This window comes from Scophthalmus maximus, chromosome 7 (genome assembly GCF_022379125.1).
Source record: "Scophthalmus maximus strain ysfricsl-2021 chromosome 7, ASM2237912v1, whole genome shotgun sequence".
Classification (NCBI taxonomy): Eukaryota; Metazoa; Chordata; class Actinopteri; order Pleuronectiformes; family Scophthalmidae; genus Scophthalmus; species Scophthalmus maximus.
Window position 1 is genome coordinate 13,852,288 of NC_061521.1, and position 18,577 is coordinate 13,870,864.

At 42.3% G+C, this 18,577-nt stretch overlaps 2 protein-coding genes across 3 annotated transcripts; one reads left to right on the forward strand and one right to left on the reverse strand.

Annotated features, from left to right (window-relative positions):
• Positions 1–17: 17 nt before the first annotated feature.
• On the reverse strand, positions 18–12,307 carry tbc1d2b (TBC1 domain family, member 2B). 2 transcript variants are annotated; one of them, XM_035643049.2, is made up of 13 exons: positions 11,665–12,307; positions 10,662–10,812; positions 9,759–9,933; positions 8,730–8,881; positions 8,191–8,411; positions 5,709–6,134; positions 5,424–5,534; positions 4,866–5,062; positions 4,206–4,700; positions 3,993–4,110; positions 3,529–3,714; positions 2,849–2,970; positions 18–2,480 (listed from the first exon to the last, which is right to left on the reverse strand). In XM_035643049.2, the coding sequence occupies exons 1-13, from the start codon at positions 12,103–12,105 to the stop codon at positions 2,285–2,287; spliced, it is 2,991 nt and encodes a 996-aa protein (XP_035498942.2). In that variant the 5' UTR covers positions 12,106–12,307; the 3' UTR covers positions 18–2,284. The 2 variants fall into 2 exon arrangements, with proteins under 2 accessions (XP_035498942.2, XP_035498941.2); XM_035643048.2 differs by having other exon boundaries at positions 8,191–8,456; positions 11,665–12,304.
• Positions 12,308–14,615: 2,308 nt separating this feature from the next.
• LOC118315618 (SH2 domain-containing protein 7-like) lies at positions 14,616–17,695 on the forward strand. Its single transcript, XM_035643052.2, has 8 exons — positions 14,616–14,822; positions 14,915–15,051; positions 15,469–15,629; positions 15,789–15,878; positions 16,113–16,278; positions 16,371–16,523; positions 16,637–17,299; positions 17,405–17,695. The coding sequence occupies exons 1-8, from the start codon at positions 14,768–14,770 to the stop codon at positions 17,447–17,449; spliced, it is 1,470 nt and encodes a 489-aa protein (XP_035498945.2). The 5' UTR covers positions 14,616–14,767; the 3' UTR covers positions 17,450–17,695.
• Positions 17,696–18,577: the final 882 nt, after the last annotated feature.

Genomic DNA, 18,577 nt, shown 5'->3' on the forward strand with positions numbered 1-18,577 from the left:
CACTCTGTCAGCCACTGTTTATTGAATTTGTCCTTTATCTAGTTCAACACAAGCACACAGTGGTGTATGCTCATTTCAGTAACATAAAAGCTTTGCATTGTATTCCGATGAACAAGATACGGCAGAGATGTACAAACAAATAAAGCGAAGTGCACAATAATATTCTGACGTCATCCTGTCACTACACTTGTGCAATAGAGTGCTGCGAGACAAGAAAAGAAAGAAAGAGGAGAGAAGAAGAAACAAACTGAAGAAAATATTATATTTTTTACATGTAGCTTATTCAATGTGAAAATCATAACATCAAAATTGCTTAATAGCCTTAAAACAAAGGGGTTGTGTATTGTAATATGGGTAAACCTTGAAATCTACTTGTGAAACAATGATCAAGCTTGAAAATTTGGATTTCTAGAGAGACCTGCTCTCATGAGGAAAACAAACTAACCTTTCTATTACCAAAACCACTGTAATTCTTCCATGTGTTCACAAGTTCAGGTGCAAAACAAAGATTTGCAAGCAAAATTTCTCTGCTGACAATATTAAGGCAGAGAAAAGATGCACCAATTTTAAACTAACAGGAAAGAAATATCTGTAAATAACAAACGAAATACAAAGAATGTATTATAAGTTGTAAACAATAAATCAGCGCACAAAGGAAAAGGCTCAGCGAGAAAAACATATGCGTCCCCCTCCTCGTAGATGTGCATTCAAACAAAAACAAACTTTTGATAAACCAAATCAAAATATGGATCTTTGTGTTTGTAGAATATTTTTCACTCTAGTTCTAGTTCTCTAGCACTCACTGTAAAACAGTGGGAGTTATAAAAAGACTATGGTCAATGAAGACTAAACTGGCATGTCTTAGTACCTGGATGTGGTAGAGAGAAAAATGTTGCTCCACATGTCCACACTGAAATATTTCACTCATAGATGGCAAATCACACCTTATCTCCACTTTTGCACAGCAATCACATGGACAGATTGACATAATCCCCATTTCATCCCGAGCTGAAATAAAGTACACTAAACGGTACCTCTGTACAAGTGTAAACAATGTTATACTGCCACACTCAGGACAATGCATGCAAATACAACAGCAAGTTAAGATCGGGCTCAGAAATCCCAGCAATATACATGTGCTATATATTTGGCAAGTATGTCGTTCACATGGGTAATGTATGAAAAACAACCAAAAAAAGAAACATTACCTAAACAAACAAAATTAGACTGAAGAGTAGTTCTCTGAGGCATTAAATAAAATACAATGATTTTAGAGTAATTCAAATAGAATAGTTTTCAGTTTTTTTGCATCTACTAATATTGTGTTTTGTTTCAATTTGGTTTAAGTACAATTTTAGGTGCAAATAAGTTTGACCAGTAAGACATATGTTTTTTTAAAAGGTAAATAGTAAGTGGTATTTGAGCATAAAGTAATTTGAAAACATTACAAGTTAAAGAACTCTGCAAAATATGGGCAGACAACATAAAAGGGACTTAACAATATTACTGCAACATCTTTCCTAAAATGTTCAACATGCTTTCCAAGTGGAAATACATGGGGGAAATTTTGTAATCATAAATCTTTGAGTGCATGCTCTTGGAACACACACAACATGGAATGATATGCACATTGCCTAGTGATTAGAAGGCTCCTAAAACTTACATTTTACATTTTAGGAAAATAAGAATTTCAGCACAAGTGATTCAAGTTCACCAATAGACACAGGGGTCAAACACAAACGTGTCGTTCAGTGGCATTGTGGATAGCATAATAAAAGGAAAGCCAAACAATCATAAAACATTTAAGAATTAAGGAAGTGGGCACAGACAAATCACAAAAAAATAGAAATAGCAATAAAAAAAAAAAGTAAAGAATAATTACTTCAGCAGTCGTAAAATCGCTAACTATAAAAAGATCACAGCCATGTTTTCAAAAATACTGATTTGGACAGCAAGTGTTGAGCTTGGCATTGGAAGATACAGAGATAAGACAAGCACAATGTTTTGGCCATCACATCAATATACAAGCATACAGCAAATTAAGAATTGACACAAAAAAAAGAGGCAGGAATACTGATAGCAAGCCTATTGGGCCTGTAATGTTTTGGTCCTTTGATGCGATTTCACTCAAAACTTGTAGAAAGTCGATTGTTCCAGCACTGATGCGGAGACCAACTCCAAAGAATCTCCTTTTACCACAGCAACACATCTCTGGTGTGTGGAGGTGACCTCTTTGTCTTCAGGCCTCAGCCACATGGGCCAAGAAAGGTGCTCAGCCTTCAGGTCAGTTATCCTCCTCATCATCGCTGGCGAAGCTCCGTCCATCCTGATGCGACTCTCTCTCCCTGAGGAAGGTCTGTCTGATGGCCTCCAGCTCGGTCAGCTCCAGACGGACTTTCTCCAGGTGGAAGGAGCGGCGGTTCTGGATCTGCCTCATGGGGAACGGGTTCATGTCCCCGAAAGCGATGCTCATCAGCTTCCTGGGGGGGAAAAAAAACAGACAACAGAAGTCAGTAATGGGATGTTTTTTTTATTTGTTATTGTTCCGCAAGGATTACTGAATTTGACATCCTGTTGTTTGTTTTAGGCTACTATGTTTATTACTTAGAAAAAAGTCTATTATGACCGGTGATCGCGGCCGACTGTTCTGATTACTAGTTAGCTGTAATGCTCGTCTGCAGAAACAAAACTCATAGACTGTATGTGAACAGTTTCTTTGCATTCCGTAGCCACACGGCACGGAGATACAACCAGCTACTCTAGTGTCGACTACCTTATTACTGCAGACAGACTCCACATTACAGCAAAGACTGCAAATACCAAAGGAAACAGCTGGCCGTGACTGTACCTTGAATCCAGGATTGTTGTTGTGAAATATCGAAGATATTTGAAGATGCTTGTGGAATCCTGCAACTTTAAAAACTCTTCCTCTTTGTACTTGAAGAGAGCGAGGGCGAAGCGAAACATGATCTATAGAGGAAAGTGATCAAATTATCAAAATGAAATCATCAAAAGACTTTCCCGTGTGACCATATATCATATCAGATGATCTTCTTTGAAACACGAGGCCCATTTATGAAAACTGAAGAAGTCCGTATTCATTACTTTTAGAGCAACGTCTGTTGGAAATAAGGTTTATTAGAGCACAACCCGTAGAACAAAAAAGGCACAAAAAAAAGAGAAGAAGATAATTTCATGTGGCTTAATCACTGTATTTTTTTAGTAACACAGATCCATTGTTATTAAATAAAAACAAAGGAAGTCTCACAGATGTCTGGAGTGATTCAAACATGAATGCTTTTCAGATAAGTTTGGAGACACCACAATGCCAAACAACTAAAAATGAACCTCTGGAAACGTGTTTACACCCAAACAGAAAAACATACCATTCTCCTAGGGGCAGGAGAATGTAAATGGCTGCATTATAATTTTTAAGATTGAGTGAACCCGCCTGGACACATCCCAGAAATCGGGCTACGGCACGTGAGATTAGAAGATCACAGTTTGACTTTCTCTTTTGCCTCTTACCTTCGGGCCTTCATACAGAAAGGCATCCCAGATCTTGAAGAGGATGTCGCTCACCACACTGTCCACAAACACCACCAGGAACCAGTTGAAGGTGATGAGGGAGAAGTCCACCTTGTGCTGCTCAAAGTGGGCATGAAGCCGGGGCAGCTTCTCGCTCATCAGGTCCTTGAACACACGCTGGTCCACCTGCACAGACAGAACCAAGACATATATGTTTATTTATTTCAAACAGAGAGATTTCTTTTCACAGCAGGAGGTTAACATGATACGCTCCAGCAGACAGAAAGACGGCAAATAGTGCTGGTCACTGCGCAGCATTCCTGCTCTGGTAAGTCATGAGCAGCAACATCAGTCACATGAATATGACATCACCGCCACACACAAAAAAAGTAAACACTGGTGTGGAGGCAGCAACTTGTCCCAGTGTCTTCCAGTATTACAATATAACCTTTGAGCGTGTTTACCTGTGAGCCAAGCAGAGTCTTGGTGTAATAGTCTCTTGGCATGAAAACTTCCACAATTGCTATAAGGCTCCAGAAGGCGTCCTCTTGGTCCAGATAGAGCAAGGCAATGGCAACCAGCCTAAAGAAATGGCATGCAATAAAGAAATGAGTACAAGGCAGAAAAAGGAAAAGAAAAAAAAAGGGAGAGAAGGCAAACTAAATCCCCACCAGTACCTGTTTAGTCCCTGGCAGTAGCCGATATCTGGATTCCTCCAGGAGAAGGCGATCAGGACGTTCCGGAGTTTCTGGATGCCGCCTGCACTTGGGGAGGAGTAGTGCTTGTTGTTGGGCAAAGTACGCAGCAAGTCCAGCTCGATCTGCTTCGAGGCGGGATTGGGTTTCTCGCGGGCTACATTCAGTAAGGTCTCATAATAGTCTGGTGCCAAATGGTCCCTAAACTTCTTGACATGGAAGGCGACACACCAGCGCCACACCTGGGACCGGTGCTCGTGGGGAACGCCGCAGCGAATCAGGGCTTTGAGCTCCGGGGAGCGGAGCAGGTCTCTGTTCATGGTGCTCGCCAGATAGTTCTCCCACTTCACTCCAACAGACACCTCCTGGTTCGTCATGGACAGGGACTTCAGCTCCAGGGCTCTCACCTTGGCAACCAGCTTCTCCTCCTCCTCCTCTTCCTCAGGCACCGTCTTGAAGCCGTACACGTCATACTCACTAACATGGATTCAAAACAGAGGGAACATGTATAAAAACTATCAACAGTTGTTAAAACCAATTTGCAGAGCGGGTTTTTTCCAATTAAATAAAACTAAATGTTTTTTTTAAAAAGCTGAGTTCGCGTATAACTGCATTAGGTTTCCTAATATTTAGTGTCCATACCTGACAGTGTTTGGTTTGAAGATGAGGTGCTCATGCAGATCTGGGCCCTCTGCCTGCAGTGCATCCTCTAATAACCTGGAAATGACCTCACGGGCAGGGCTCTGCTCTGAAGACGAACACACTGGTGTCTTCACTTCTTGAAGCAGCACCAGATACTTACTCTCCACCTGACACAACTTGGCCTCCAGGGCCGTACACTGCGGAACACAAAAAAAAGAGGAGGGGGTCAGAATAAAGTTTCAGCTTGTTAGTCATTTCTCTTGTGGTGCATTTTAGGTTCAGTGGGCACCAGTTAAGTTCAACGCTGGACTTCCCCTACAAGTTACTCAGACTTCCCGTTTCTATTAACAGAGAAAAGCACCATCAAGGGGGCAGTAAGCGGATTTCGGATGAATCGTAAGGTGTCGGGGAGTGATGTTTACAAACTGCACATGCAGTGTTTTGAGGTGCAGTCTGCACCCTGTTTTTGTTTTCAATTTACAGAGCCAAAAAAAAGCGCGAATTGTTTTAAAAACTGCTTACTGCCCCTTTAACCCCCCAAAACACAAGACCTTGTACCTTTGCTTCTAAAGCTTTTTCCCTACTCTCTGCATTTCTGCGTAATACAGTCAGCTCCAGGATCTCTTTGTTCAGGAACTTGTTCTGGGATTTGTAGCCTTGAAGACTGTCCTGAAAGTAAAAAGCACATAGTAAGTCCATTTAAACAGTTAGAACTGAACCCAGCACAAAAAAAATAACATAAAACATGTTGATCAGAAAATGAAGCTAAAAAATAATTATATTATATTCAGCAGCTTTAACATCTGTCAATGATAAGTCTGCTGTAAGTGTTTTCTTTTGCACCTTGAGGACGTCCAGCTCCTGCTGCTCTCTGTTGGGAGATAGTGAACTGGCATCATTTGAATTTCCACTGTTCTCCGGGCTCTCCTGCGACAGCTTCATGATGACTTCATCCTTAGCCTGGATGGTCTCCATCATCATCTCCAGCTTGTCATATATCTCCCCTACTTTAAGCTTCAAGCCTTTCAGCTCCTGTTGCAGGCTCTCCTTCTCCAGGGCGAGACGCTCCATGTGGCCACACAGGGACTGGATCTGTTCGTCTCTTTCTTGAAGCAAGTTCTCCAGCTGGGAGTTTTCTTGCTGGGTTACTACCGAAGCCGGGGTCTGGTCCGAGCCTGCAGATGGATCTGGAGCCGGGGCTGGACAGCGCGCTGTTGGTCTATCGCTCTGAGACGTCCTAAGAGTCTGTTGCAGAAGTCTCACCAGCTCCTGGTTGATAGAGACAATTTGAATTCGTCAACACTTCACCTAGTAGGGTCACAATCATGTTTTAAAATGAACAAAGTGGCCTGGTTCACAGAAAACGTATTTGTTGAATTGAATGTTGTTTTTCCTTGTAGGTTATAGTCATTCATTAATTAAAAAGCACTGCTTGACTTTATCTCTAGATCATATTTGCTATGGAAATTTACTCTTAGGGTGGCTGGGAACACAGACTTAGTAAGCTTAGCAAATATTGGGAGCTTAAATATTCGCTTAAGTTATCAACTAATGTGTGAAGTCACACAATACGATCTGCGATCTATGACTAATAACCACAGACTAGTTGCATTCTACATTCATCGCCCAAAAATTGCAGACTGTTACTGTACCTCCGTTCCAAACTACAAATCTTACTACACAAGGATATATATCTAAAAATGTATTGATGAGCCACAGTTTGTCGTACTGATAAACACATGTGAAACTGTGTGCAATTTTAGAGTTTCCCAATGTGTTTTAAAGCAGAGGGGGGCCACCTCGGCTAAAACAAAAAACAACATCCAACGTGTATTATTTTCAAAAGCGTAGTAAAAGTAAAACATTACAAACATTGCTGAGACGCATAAGCATCTGGAGGCTTCAGCAGTCATGCTGACCTGAGCAACACGTATCCGGCCTCATTCAGTACAGTAACATAAGTGTACTACCGGTACATCATCACATATGCTGCACTGAGAGAATGTGGCGAGTGTGCATACACAATCACACCCACATGCATGTGGTCACTAAGATGCATACACAGTAATGGTTAAATGCAACACGCACGCGCGCGCACACACACACACACACACAGTTCTTGACTGGCAACTATTTATTTTTACACCACATGCAGCCCCACATCAATGTCTGTGGATTAAAATGACCCCAACACCGTGTCTTTAAAGAAACATTACCGTTTCAAATTTACACACCATGAGAACTGTTAAACAAAGGACATTGTTATGATTCTATGTGACGTAGATGAACCTAACTTACCCTTTAATATAAATTATATATGTATATATATATAAAAACCATGACAATATTAACTAGGACAGTTACACAGGGACAACAACCATTTGTCTCCAAAATCAGTTAGACTCAGACTCAGTAAATTCCTAAAGATGGACCTGCTGATACTGCAGTAACCTAACAACCCAGTGAAGGCATATGGCAAGCCTTTTGAACATACATTGCATATCCTTGATATCAGACACCAGGTTCCTCCACTAGTTGGCTCTTTGTCAGTACTAGTTGGACATTTTGTTGTACTATGTTCAAAAGGCTTGACATAGAGGCACGCACTCACAAACACACACACACACACACACACACACACACACACACACACACACACACACACACACACACACACACACACACACACACACACACACACACACACACACACACACACACACACACACACACACACACACACACACACACACACCAGCTAGTCTCAAAACATTGAAACAAGAACAGAGGAAGCACACCAGTGACTGTTGTTAGGAGAACTGACGGCTCCGCAGTTCTTGCTTGTGCATGATGTGTACATTTTCTCTCTTCCTGTGTCAGTGAGAGCATCCGATTTATGCCAAAACACAGACACGTCAGGCTTCCGTTGAATTCACTGAAACACTCTGGTCAGTTTTGTAATTCCCTGAATGTGGATGATTCACACATTGTGAAGTGCAGTCCTGATGCTTTCAGTAAAAAAATGCAAAAATATATCACTTTGGAAATTGTGAGTCATTAATTAATCGTGAAAGTCATTCATTAATTAATATTAAGATTAACAACGATAAATACTTTATCTCATAGTGGAAATAATATTTTGTATAAAACCATAACAATTTTACAATGCCACTTTGCTCTTTGCGCAAAATGTTTTGTTTTTATGTGATCCATATTTGTCGATATTTATATTTATATCATGTATTCCATATATATATTGTATTAATGACACTCCTTTTCAAATGGTATTACACTGTGTGAAGTATTGAGAGTGACACAACTGTACCTTCTGACTGGCGAGCTCTTCTCTGAGTTTGGCCTGTTCCTGCTGCATGTGGCTCAATTCTTCCTGTTGGGTCTGGAGGCGAAGCTGCATCTCCAAAGATTTGCTGCCATTACATTTGCTGCCATCATCCACCGGGGAGCTCTCGGCACTGCGTGTCTCGGCACTGCGCCCGAACCTCCCAGAGGCCATCATGTCGCGCAGCAGAGGCCTCTTAGGCCGGGCTGAGTTGCGCACAAAGTCAAACGTGAATGCAGATCCAAAGGAATCTGAGAGAGAAGTCAATATTTATCACTCGTTGTATGTAGTTTTTTAACTGTATGTGTAGGTCATGAGAGTACTGTAGGACAGACATGGACAAAAATTAATTCCAGGGGCTGGATACAATTAGAAAGGTTCAGGAAAAAGGCATTGATTGTCCATTTGTTACAGTATTGAGCAAATGGGCAAAGCAATGCAAGACAATGGGGAATGTAAGATGAGTATGAGAATTAAAACCCCAGTCAGATCTGGGTAGTTGAGGTCGCATGAGGTGGACGTACGTCTGTGGGCGTTGGGATGATGTTTCTGTTCAGCGAAGTCCTTGTGCGGAGCATCCACCAGCTCCCACTCTTCAGTGCTGTTGTTACCTATGTAAAACACACTGCGCCTGCTCTCAGCTCCTCTGCCCTGCCGCAGATAAGACATGGAGTTCCTGACAGAACAGAAAACCAGACGGGACGGTGAGTAAGACCAGAACCGGAGCTCCAGTGGCATCAAGTGACTGCTACTTTGTAAAAGCCCTCCACGGCGGAGGTAATGAATGCAGTGGCCTACAAACCCAAATAATGAATCATTCTTCACTTAAAGCCTGCGTAAGCAGAAGTAGAAGCATCTTTTAACATCAAGGCCCTGCTGTGACTGTGCTCCTGCTCACGTCATTAGTTATACGTGCAGAACATGCCAATGATTCACTTACAGATTTAGATATAAAACAGGTACGGTAAGCAGCTCTACTGACCCCTATTTCACCACAACTTTGCAGTTGTCCGAAGACAAAATTATCAGCTGGTCGCTCTCTGTGTCTTTTATCTCTGGAAACACTTTTTTTAAGTACGAGAGGCTAAATCACCATTGGAGGTAGAAGAGACTGGCGCGGAGGCATGCTACGAGGAATGAGCAGCGTTGCAGCAAAGTTGCCATGAGATTCCTGGGCAACTTAACAAGTGAACTCTCTTTCCATGATTGAAAAGAGGCAAATTCCAATCAACGTGTCGCATTTTTAGCATGTCAGCGTGTTGTATCACTTGAATAGAGGTGTTGTGTGGCCCAGAAGCAGAACTGTCGATGGCTCCATACCGTAGCAACTCATGAAATGGATGTAACCATTTCCTCAACCGCAGTCAACTTCAGTATGAACTGAGGAGGTATTTTCTTTCCTCAATACAGTTCTATTGTGGCACATGTTGTAGCAGACAAACTAGATGCACCTGTTTAGCAAGGACTCAAAACAAAGACTTGAAAATGTGATTCCTTTTTAAATACCGTGTGTCAATATTACTGAGAGCAGGAGACTTTCGTTGGAGCCTTACTTGAGTTCTGTACCAAAGTTTTTCAGAGAGAAGTTGAGGGGGTTCGTGGACCCAGCAGCGGGTCCTCTGGCTGACTGGATCCCCACCATTGCCCCGCCATCCGTCTCCGTCTCCATGGCAAAGTCGCTGCGCACTTTCTCCATGCTGTCACTCAGCTTCTCAAAGATGATACCGTCTGAAGGGCAACGCGGAGACAATTAGGGTCAAACATCCTAATCACCACTAGTTTTTGTATACCTTGGATATATCTGTGATTTGTTAAGAAATTATACTGTCGTGACCCCGAATGAATTCCAAAATAAAGTGAAGCAATAATTTGAGTTAGCCAGAATGCTATTTACAGCAGGATGGATGCCTTTGGGTTCATGAGCAGCTCTCTAACCAAAAGAAAATACACTGTGTTGCATTTTTAATGTTCCTCCATTTCTCTCCATTGACGAGCAGCTACGTGATTATGCTGTCTGGAATATTTAGACAAATACCTTCCAAGATTTGTCTCGTGATTGGCTGACCAGTGTTGACAGAATTGAGTATCACAATATGTTTGACTTAGTGGATGTGGAGTTGTTACTTTTGCCCTTTCTTCTGATTTCCATTTAGTCAATGCTCAACATAACCACCCCAGCATACTCCCACTGGAGAAACTTAGGAACCTGGCAAGCAAATAAGTCGACTCGTTGTTTGCAGCACTTGAGTCAACATTAATCCATCAGATAGAGGGGTTTAATTTCAGCTTGTGCCTGCATGTGATGAAACAGAGCTGTGAAAATGAGTGTCCTGTCCACAATGTACATTGAGTGAGTGAGTGTGAGTGAGTGAGTGTGAGTGTGTGAGTGTGAGTGTGAGTGTGTGAGTGTGTGAGTGTGTGAGTGTGAGTGTGTGAGTGTGTGTGTGTGTGCCTACCATTGTCTTTGCCTACAAGGCCAGTAGGAGGGTAGGCCAGCGTCGGGGAGCTCCAGCTGTCTCTCTGGCCGGAGCTTCGTGTGCTGCTGTACTCCCAACGTTTCTGCTGCAACTGCTGGAGCCAGTAGTGCATCACCTGCTTGCTGGGGGCCTAGAAATAAACAAACACATTAAAACACACACACACACACACACACACACACACACACATAAACAATGTCACGTCACACTCATGGATAAAGAATCTGAACTTTTTTTTTTTAAGTTGCAGTGAGACAAAAAGTGCTGATACAAGTCACATTGCTAAAGATCAAAGGTTACATGACAACACCCAGATCAATACTAATGGAGTGACACCCTGGCTGGGAACACGATAACAGCTGCAGAATTAAATTAAACATATGAAACCGTTTTTAAATAGCAGGTCACTGTGGAGATGGGGCATGTGAATGAGAACAGATGCCGCTGGTTTCGCTCTCTGTTCCGGCCTCGGGCCATTTGCAAGCGGGTTTGGTACATTGACAATTCCCTCCATCTGCTTCAAGTGGGCAGCCGGGGCTGAGGGAAACCAACGGGACCTGGGTTTGGGCAGTGAATCCGTCACAGTCACGACATGTGACAGACGACCATCACATGAGGTTCTCTGACCCTTTACAAGTCAGAGGTGACATGAGGCCGGATGAGCTCATCTGCAACATACATGTGTCTAAAAGTAAGCAAAGGGCAGGACAGTGTGTCTCAGCTGTTGACTGGAAAACGTCACACACACACACACACACACACACACACACACACACACACACACACACACACACACACACAGCACAAGTTCATTTCTTTCTTTAAAGCTGATTGAACATTGACACACAGATCACATCCCTGTCAGCAGAGCTCGGGATGGATCCGTCCGGTCACAATGGGAGTGTCTGCCTCCTCCGCAACGAGAGAAGGAAGTGACAAATGACAGATCCAGCAGTCAAACACATGCAGCAGAAGTTCTTACCTTCAGGATGAACTCCTTTCCGGCCGTGCGGATCTCGAACTGACCCTCCTCGCCCTCCACGTCGTAGCAGAAGCACGCGTCGCCTATTTCGATGTGTCCGAGCGGCAGTGCGTCCTGGGGAGTCTTGAAGTAGTACAAGTAACACTTCCTCGGGTCGTAGACGCACCACCTCGTCTTGTAGCCCCTCAGGGGCCCCTTGCCGGACAGTTTGTTCAGGTAGCCGCACAGCTTGGAGGCCTGCTCCCGCGCGCCCTCGCCCTCGACCTCGGCCACGTCCACCGACCGGACGGCCTTGATCCGCGGCGCGGCGCAGGAGCTCGCGTCGCCGCCATCCTCCTCTTCGTGCATCTTTCCGCGAACTTTCTTCTTCGTGCAGCGCTGCGGATGCCCACTGCTGGTTCCATCCGCATGACTGGCTTCCCTCTCGGACAGGGGCAGCATGGGAGGTGTAGTTCTTGACAGAGCCCGAGCGGCGTGCGCGCGTGGCGGCCTCGCCGCTAGGTGGTGCTGTTCAGCAAGGTGCGCCACGTGAGGCGCTCTCACTCCATCCTGGCGGATAGTGATGCGCCAACGCTGTTGTTGCACACGGTGAAACACTCAAAGGCTTTTCTTTAGTAATAAACCATCACAAGGTGAAGTAGGTGGCCATTAATAAGAGCTGTTCAAATGTCAAATGTCAATAAGGGACAGATACAAAATCAGAGATGCCAAAAATAAAAACTACCAAAACATTCAGGTGAACATGGTTGGTATCATCTTTTAAGAGGCCTCGAGGCAAAAGTTAGTGGTTAGGCCCCTGTTCACATTGTGGAAAAAAAAATCTGTCATATCTAACGGGAAAAAACACCTGTTTGGCAGAAATTATCCTGTCATTGCGGGATTTGTTGGGTTATCCCTGTAATATTGAAATATTGACCTCACTATGTAAAGTGCCTTGAGACAATGTTTGTTGTGATTTGGCGCTATACAAATAAAATTGAATTGAAATTGAATTGAATTGAATAGTTACAGTATTTTAATATTCATTCTATTATTATTGATGCATTATCATGTGGTGTTTAACTTTAATGCTGTAGCAGTATAAGAAAAGCCACTTTAACAGCTTTGTATACCATTGTGTTGTTTTATTCAGACATCAAATCAATCTTATCAGTAGCTAGAAGTCTCATGAAATAAAGTCAGTGTTGTAAATACTGCAATGTACATAAAGACTCTGGGATGTGGTGGGGTAGAAATATAAAGAATTGAAAAAGAGAAAGCACACAAGAACCACAAAATTGCACTGACGTGTAATACATGAATAAATGTAATTGTTAAAATCCCATCATTGACAATCAGCTTTCGTGTGCTGAAATAATACCAGAGAGAAAAGTATACAGTATCTAATGTTAAAATGAGTTGTGTCATTGTGCTGAAACAGTTACTTTCAGGAGTTGATATTTTCAGTGTCACAAGATTTAACACCATCAATACTCGGTAGTCTTCCTGCACATTAAATATGGTCAAGTCTCAATCTGCAAAGTAAGCTGCACCTGCACAGCTACAGATACATCAAGTAGTAAAATGTACAACGTATGCGACTGAGTGAACAAGATGTTCAGGATTCTTGATGCCTGCACACTTGAACATGTTATAACATGATGTATTTGGGTCTCAGCGAGTAAACAGTAGATGGCTGGTCTTACGCTTGGAAGTACACCTATAACCAACTGTGATATATGTGTTTTTATCGAAGTTGCATCATTAACATTTGCATAAGATTTGCCTTAGGTTGTTTGTGAATAGGCTCGTTTTACCCCGAGGTTTAAAGGAAAGTTTAAGAAAAAGTGACGTGGTTCTGTTGCACTGACATTTCACAAGCGTCAACTGACTTGTGACCTTTGAAAAGCCCACATCCTCCTCATAGATATGTCGCCACAGGAGTGAAAAAAGAGCTTAAAGAGACGTTTGCATGGTAACTGTCTGTTAAGTAAAAGAAGCTATTAAACAGTATACAGTATCAGAAAAAAAATACCGTTCTGTGCTGCTACCTTAGGAAAAATACATGTTATTCATGCATTGCTTAACACACTTTACATATAATGTAATGGATTCAGAGATGGCTCTCCCCCTCCATGCCCCTCCCCCAAGGAACACATACTGACTCACAAAGACATTTAAAACCACCAGACAACACCTTTAAGATGATGATGGAATTCTACAGTAGGTCATGGTATTGTAGCAACACTTAGTCATACAAGGAACATATACGTACTGTACACACTTACACACTCTGCCCAGCCATCTGCTGGCTGGGCAGATGGATCATGAGCTGATTGCATCCATATATTGTAATGATATGTTTGGAACCCCACCGATCTCGATTTCAGGGACTTATTCAATCAGTTGCATTCATCGACAACAGGTGCAGGGAGCCCTCTGCACGGTTATCACTGGGGAATAATATCCAGTCTCATCCCGCTCAGTATGACACAGACTGCTTCTGGTCACTGTCTCTCCCCCACAGGGAGCTCCTATACTGCTCACCACGGACCTGAAACCCCTGGAGGTGATTCATGGCGACTGTCTGAGCAATGGGGAGTATGAGTTAGTCGGTATATATGACAACCTTAGAAACAAGGGAACTGGGAAATAGAATATTTTGATATGGTTTAACTTATGATGACCTCGGTAATCCCTTCAAGTTTTCCCAGATGTCTCCACTGTTCTTAATTTTTTGTAAACCCAGGTCTGAAAAAACAAAAGATCAACTGGTGACGCAGCTTATGTCCCACTACTACAGTAATCAGACAGTGTGTGGGTAAAACGTCTCCCCCTTGAAAAAAACCAATGCACTCGTGTGTGCACAAACCACAGTTTCTGTACTGCTTTCTTTCCGTTTCTCTTCAGGAAGCCCATGTTTGTTTTAGCCGTCTTTTTCATGCAAATGAGACGTTTGAACTCTCTGCCATGTCGTTGCGAAGCATCACAGCTTTCCAAGACGGTGGAAAAAAGTGTGCAATTATAAATGTCATCCGTCTATATCTCCCTGACGTGTTGAACTCCCTCAGAACACATTTGGTTGTAGATCACAGTCTGATGAGAAGTCGAGAGAAGCATTTTAATGTTTGCTGAAATGACACCAGGTTCAAACCACATGCTGTCAGGCTCAAGGAAAGGTATGAACTCCATCTGACACTTTTTCATACCGCCACCTGAGTGTTACATTTAAAAGAGAAAGATTCATTAGCAATGTCTATTCTTTTTCTAGGGTTTGAAAGGAATCGGTGTGCACTGTATGGGCAGCAGAAACCCAGATCTGAAAAGATCTTTTCAGGGTCAAGGACAAAGGATCGGAGTAGTCCAAAATCGCCCTTCTTTAGGACTTGTCCCAAGTTTTGCTTCAAGGTAAGAAAAATGTTTTGATAACAAAAAAATCCTCCCCATCTCCATGCACGGAACAGTAAGTGTTTGCCTAACATCAGCGTGACCTTACAGCAGTCTATGTAAATAAAAGTCTATTTTTAAAGTCAGAATGTGCCTATGGACATTGTGGATTCTGCATAGCATTTGTGGATCATATAATTTAAATAATTGTATCTTGCTGTCGATAAATGTTGTGCGGTATATGTTTAAAAATGTAACTTAAGGTGCGCACACAAGTGACAGAGTGGAGTGGACAGGTTTTTCCTGCAGCACCAACTTTTGGCCTGTGGTTGACACGTCCTGGAAAATAAGCAAATTAGTTACAAGTACAGCGTCACTGTACATGCTGGGAAACGAATGCTGACTCTCTTCACTGGATGTCTGTGTGGCTTTGATTAGGACCGTGCGAGGATGGAGCCAAGAGAACCAAACTCTCATGCTGAACAGACGGAGGGAAAACTAAGGGAACTGGCATCAAAGTGGTTCATAGAGACTCAAGTGCCACTCATCGTCCACAATGGCTTCTTCCCCACTTGGTTCCTGGGCTTCATCACCAGAAAGTAAGTATCCATCGAGAAAAAAGGTTTGAAAAATCAAACTGTTCCAGACTACTTGTTTTTTTTCATAAATTTGTAGATTTTTTTTTCTTTGAAACAAGTTAATTTCTTGGCTGAATTGCATGAGTATGTCTTTTCAAGTTCTTCTTTGTCTTTCTACAGGGATGCTGAAGAAATACTCAGATTAAAGGAGCAGGGCTGTTTCCTGGTCCGTCTCAGCAAAAAGGCCATCGGGTACATATTGTCCTATAAGTAAGTTCTGGTTTAATCAAATCATTGTTCTGCCTTTGGCTTGCCATAACCACATATCTTATTTCAGCCATTTTAACATAACTCCAATTCAAATTGTTCCACTTTTTATCATTCAGTGGAATCCAGCGATCCATTATCCAGAAACCATTATAACATTTTTTTTAAAAGGAGACATTTTTAATATTTTTTGGCTCAAAAGTAAAAGATCTATAACAACCTTTTTTTGTGTTGCAGAGGCAAGGATCGGTTTCGACACTTTGTGATAAACCAAAGTGAGAAAGGGCAGTTTGTAGTTTGCGGAGACTGTGAAGCACATGACACGATGCCCGATCTAATACAATACTACAAGTCAAGCCCCATCGAGCCGTTTGGAGAATATCTGACATCTTCATGCTTTGATGTAAGACAATGTCTTTTTTAAGTCACTGATTTTAAAGTGACATTGATCAATAGTAAAGGCCTGACTGGTGTTTTGTTTTTGCATTCGTGCAGGTAGTGAACGAAGAGCTGTATGATGTCATCCAGATCAACCCGAATGAAAAACCTGTGGCTAATGTCAGAGCTGTTAATGTACTGAAACAACAGACTAACTCGGCCTCAGAGCAGCAACGTACACAGCCACAAAAGAGCAGCAGGTCACTAGAGGTGAGTACAGTTCATGAATTTCACACAATTAAAGTCAATGTTTTAAACTGAAATTGTTACTGAATTAGTATCTCTGAGCAGATCTGACCAATATGGCTTGTTGTGTCAAACAGGAAGTGCCACCTTTGCCTAGGAGCAGGCACGTTGATAGCGGTCACGTGCCTGACCAGGACGGGGTTGTGTACGCTCAGCTCAGGAAGCAAACACCATGGGAGATACCAAGATCCCAAGATCACACCGTACACAGCCATCTACCTGGAGCTAGTCCAGGGTGGGTCGAGGGATCCACAGCCCAGCATCAGACTGTCAGTCAGTGTTGTCCTCCGGGCTCCGTTTACTATAAGCTCAGCCTGCTAGAGAGCAGCAAGAGAAGGTCCCTACCGCTCCCAGACAACAGCTCTGATGGGGAGCACTATCACAAGCTGAGTGCACCCCCACACACCCCACCCAGACTTTCCCCCACGCCCATCAGACAAGTTCCACGGATGGAGAAGACCGACTCATGCAGCTCACCAGGCAGTCGGGACCACTTGGGCGACAGTGCCGTCTATCACCTGGCTGGCAAACATGGCATCCCACACACTGCACCGTCTGGGACTAGTTCAGGGACATTAGTGAAGCATAGTGATTCAGTGTATGCTGAGGTTTCCAGTGAGGCGCCTTTTAGTCGCCTCTCTCGAGGCAACACATATGAGCTGATTCCTGGGCGCGAGGACTCAGTTCATCTTAAGCCCAAGAGCAACACTTACGAGCTTCTGGAGGACGTCAGACCCAAGGTAATAAAGATTAGTAATATATACAACATGCTTTAATATTTAATTCTCCGAAAACTGCACTTGATATTCATCATATTTGACAATGAACTTACTTACCTCCTGCAGAGTGACAAATGGAAATGGCTCTTCCCCGAGGCGAAGAGGAAATGATGAAGAGGTTAACTTAACCAGCAACTGGAGGAAATGTTTCCAAATTAAAATCTGACACTATTGTGGTACTACTACACACTCTGTGACAACCTATTTTATTCATTCAACATAAATGATTATATGTTCATAGATACTCATTCTCTGTATTTTTTTATTTTTAATGTATTTATTTAAAAATGATGATGCCTTTACATTTTCCAGATGTAAGACAATGTGCTAAATAAAACACGTTACATACAGACATTTCAGCAGTTTCTGATGTGCATATCTGATGTATATGTATATCATTTGTTTTGACTACAGGCTGCCACCATCAGTGCTGCTCTTAACTCTAGCCGTAACCCAGGAAGCTTAATTTGCATTAAGAATTCAAATGTCTACACGACAGCAACGAGGAGGAAAGATACTTAAATGTAATTTATTATATTCTATCTTTTGCTGCTCTTTTTCTTTCCAATTACAGTTTTCGTGGGCCCAGTAAAATTTCGGTGAATCTAATACTCAAATGGCCCGTCTGTTTATTCTCTTGAAAGCTTTCTATGGAAGCTTGGATAGATATTTATATAAGCACTTAAATACAGCAACACAACTGTCTCATGTTGAATGTGGGTGATAGAACTAAAGTGTTTTCCCCTGTAAGTCATGTCACACAAACACTGATATGCAAAACACAAGAGATTTTTTAATATATATTTCTGACATCTAATCATCTGAAATCCAGCTGATAAAGTGTCATTGAAAATGGAAGCTGATACGTGTTACTTCTTACGAGAGAGAAAAAAGATGACTGTCTATCACTGGGTTTCTACACCTGTGACCAACACTGGTAAATGCAAAATAAGAGAAACTCTGAATCATATCATAATTTAATTTCCATTACACAATTTTTTATGTGCTGAGGTGTGAATGTGTCAAGAGTGAATTCAAATAATTCAAGAGATTACAGACACAGTAAACATACAATTATTATTTGATAGTAGCTTTGTGTTACTGTATGGAAATTGCAAACCGTTCCTTCCACAACATCAACTGGTTTAAACTGTTTATAATGTGTTCAAAGCTTATAAGGACAAAGTAGCACATTTACACTCAAAGGCCACTTACTGGATTTCTCTTGGCACTTCTCTG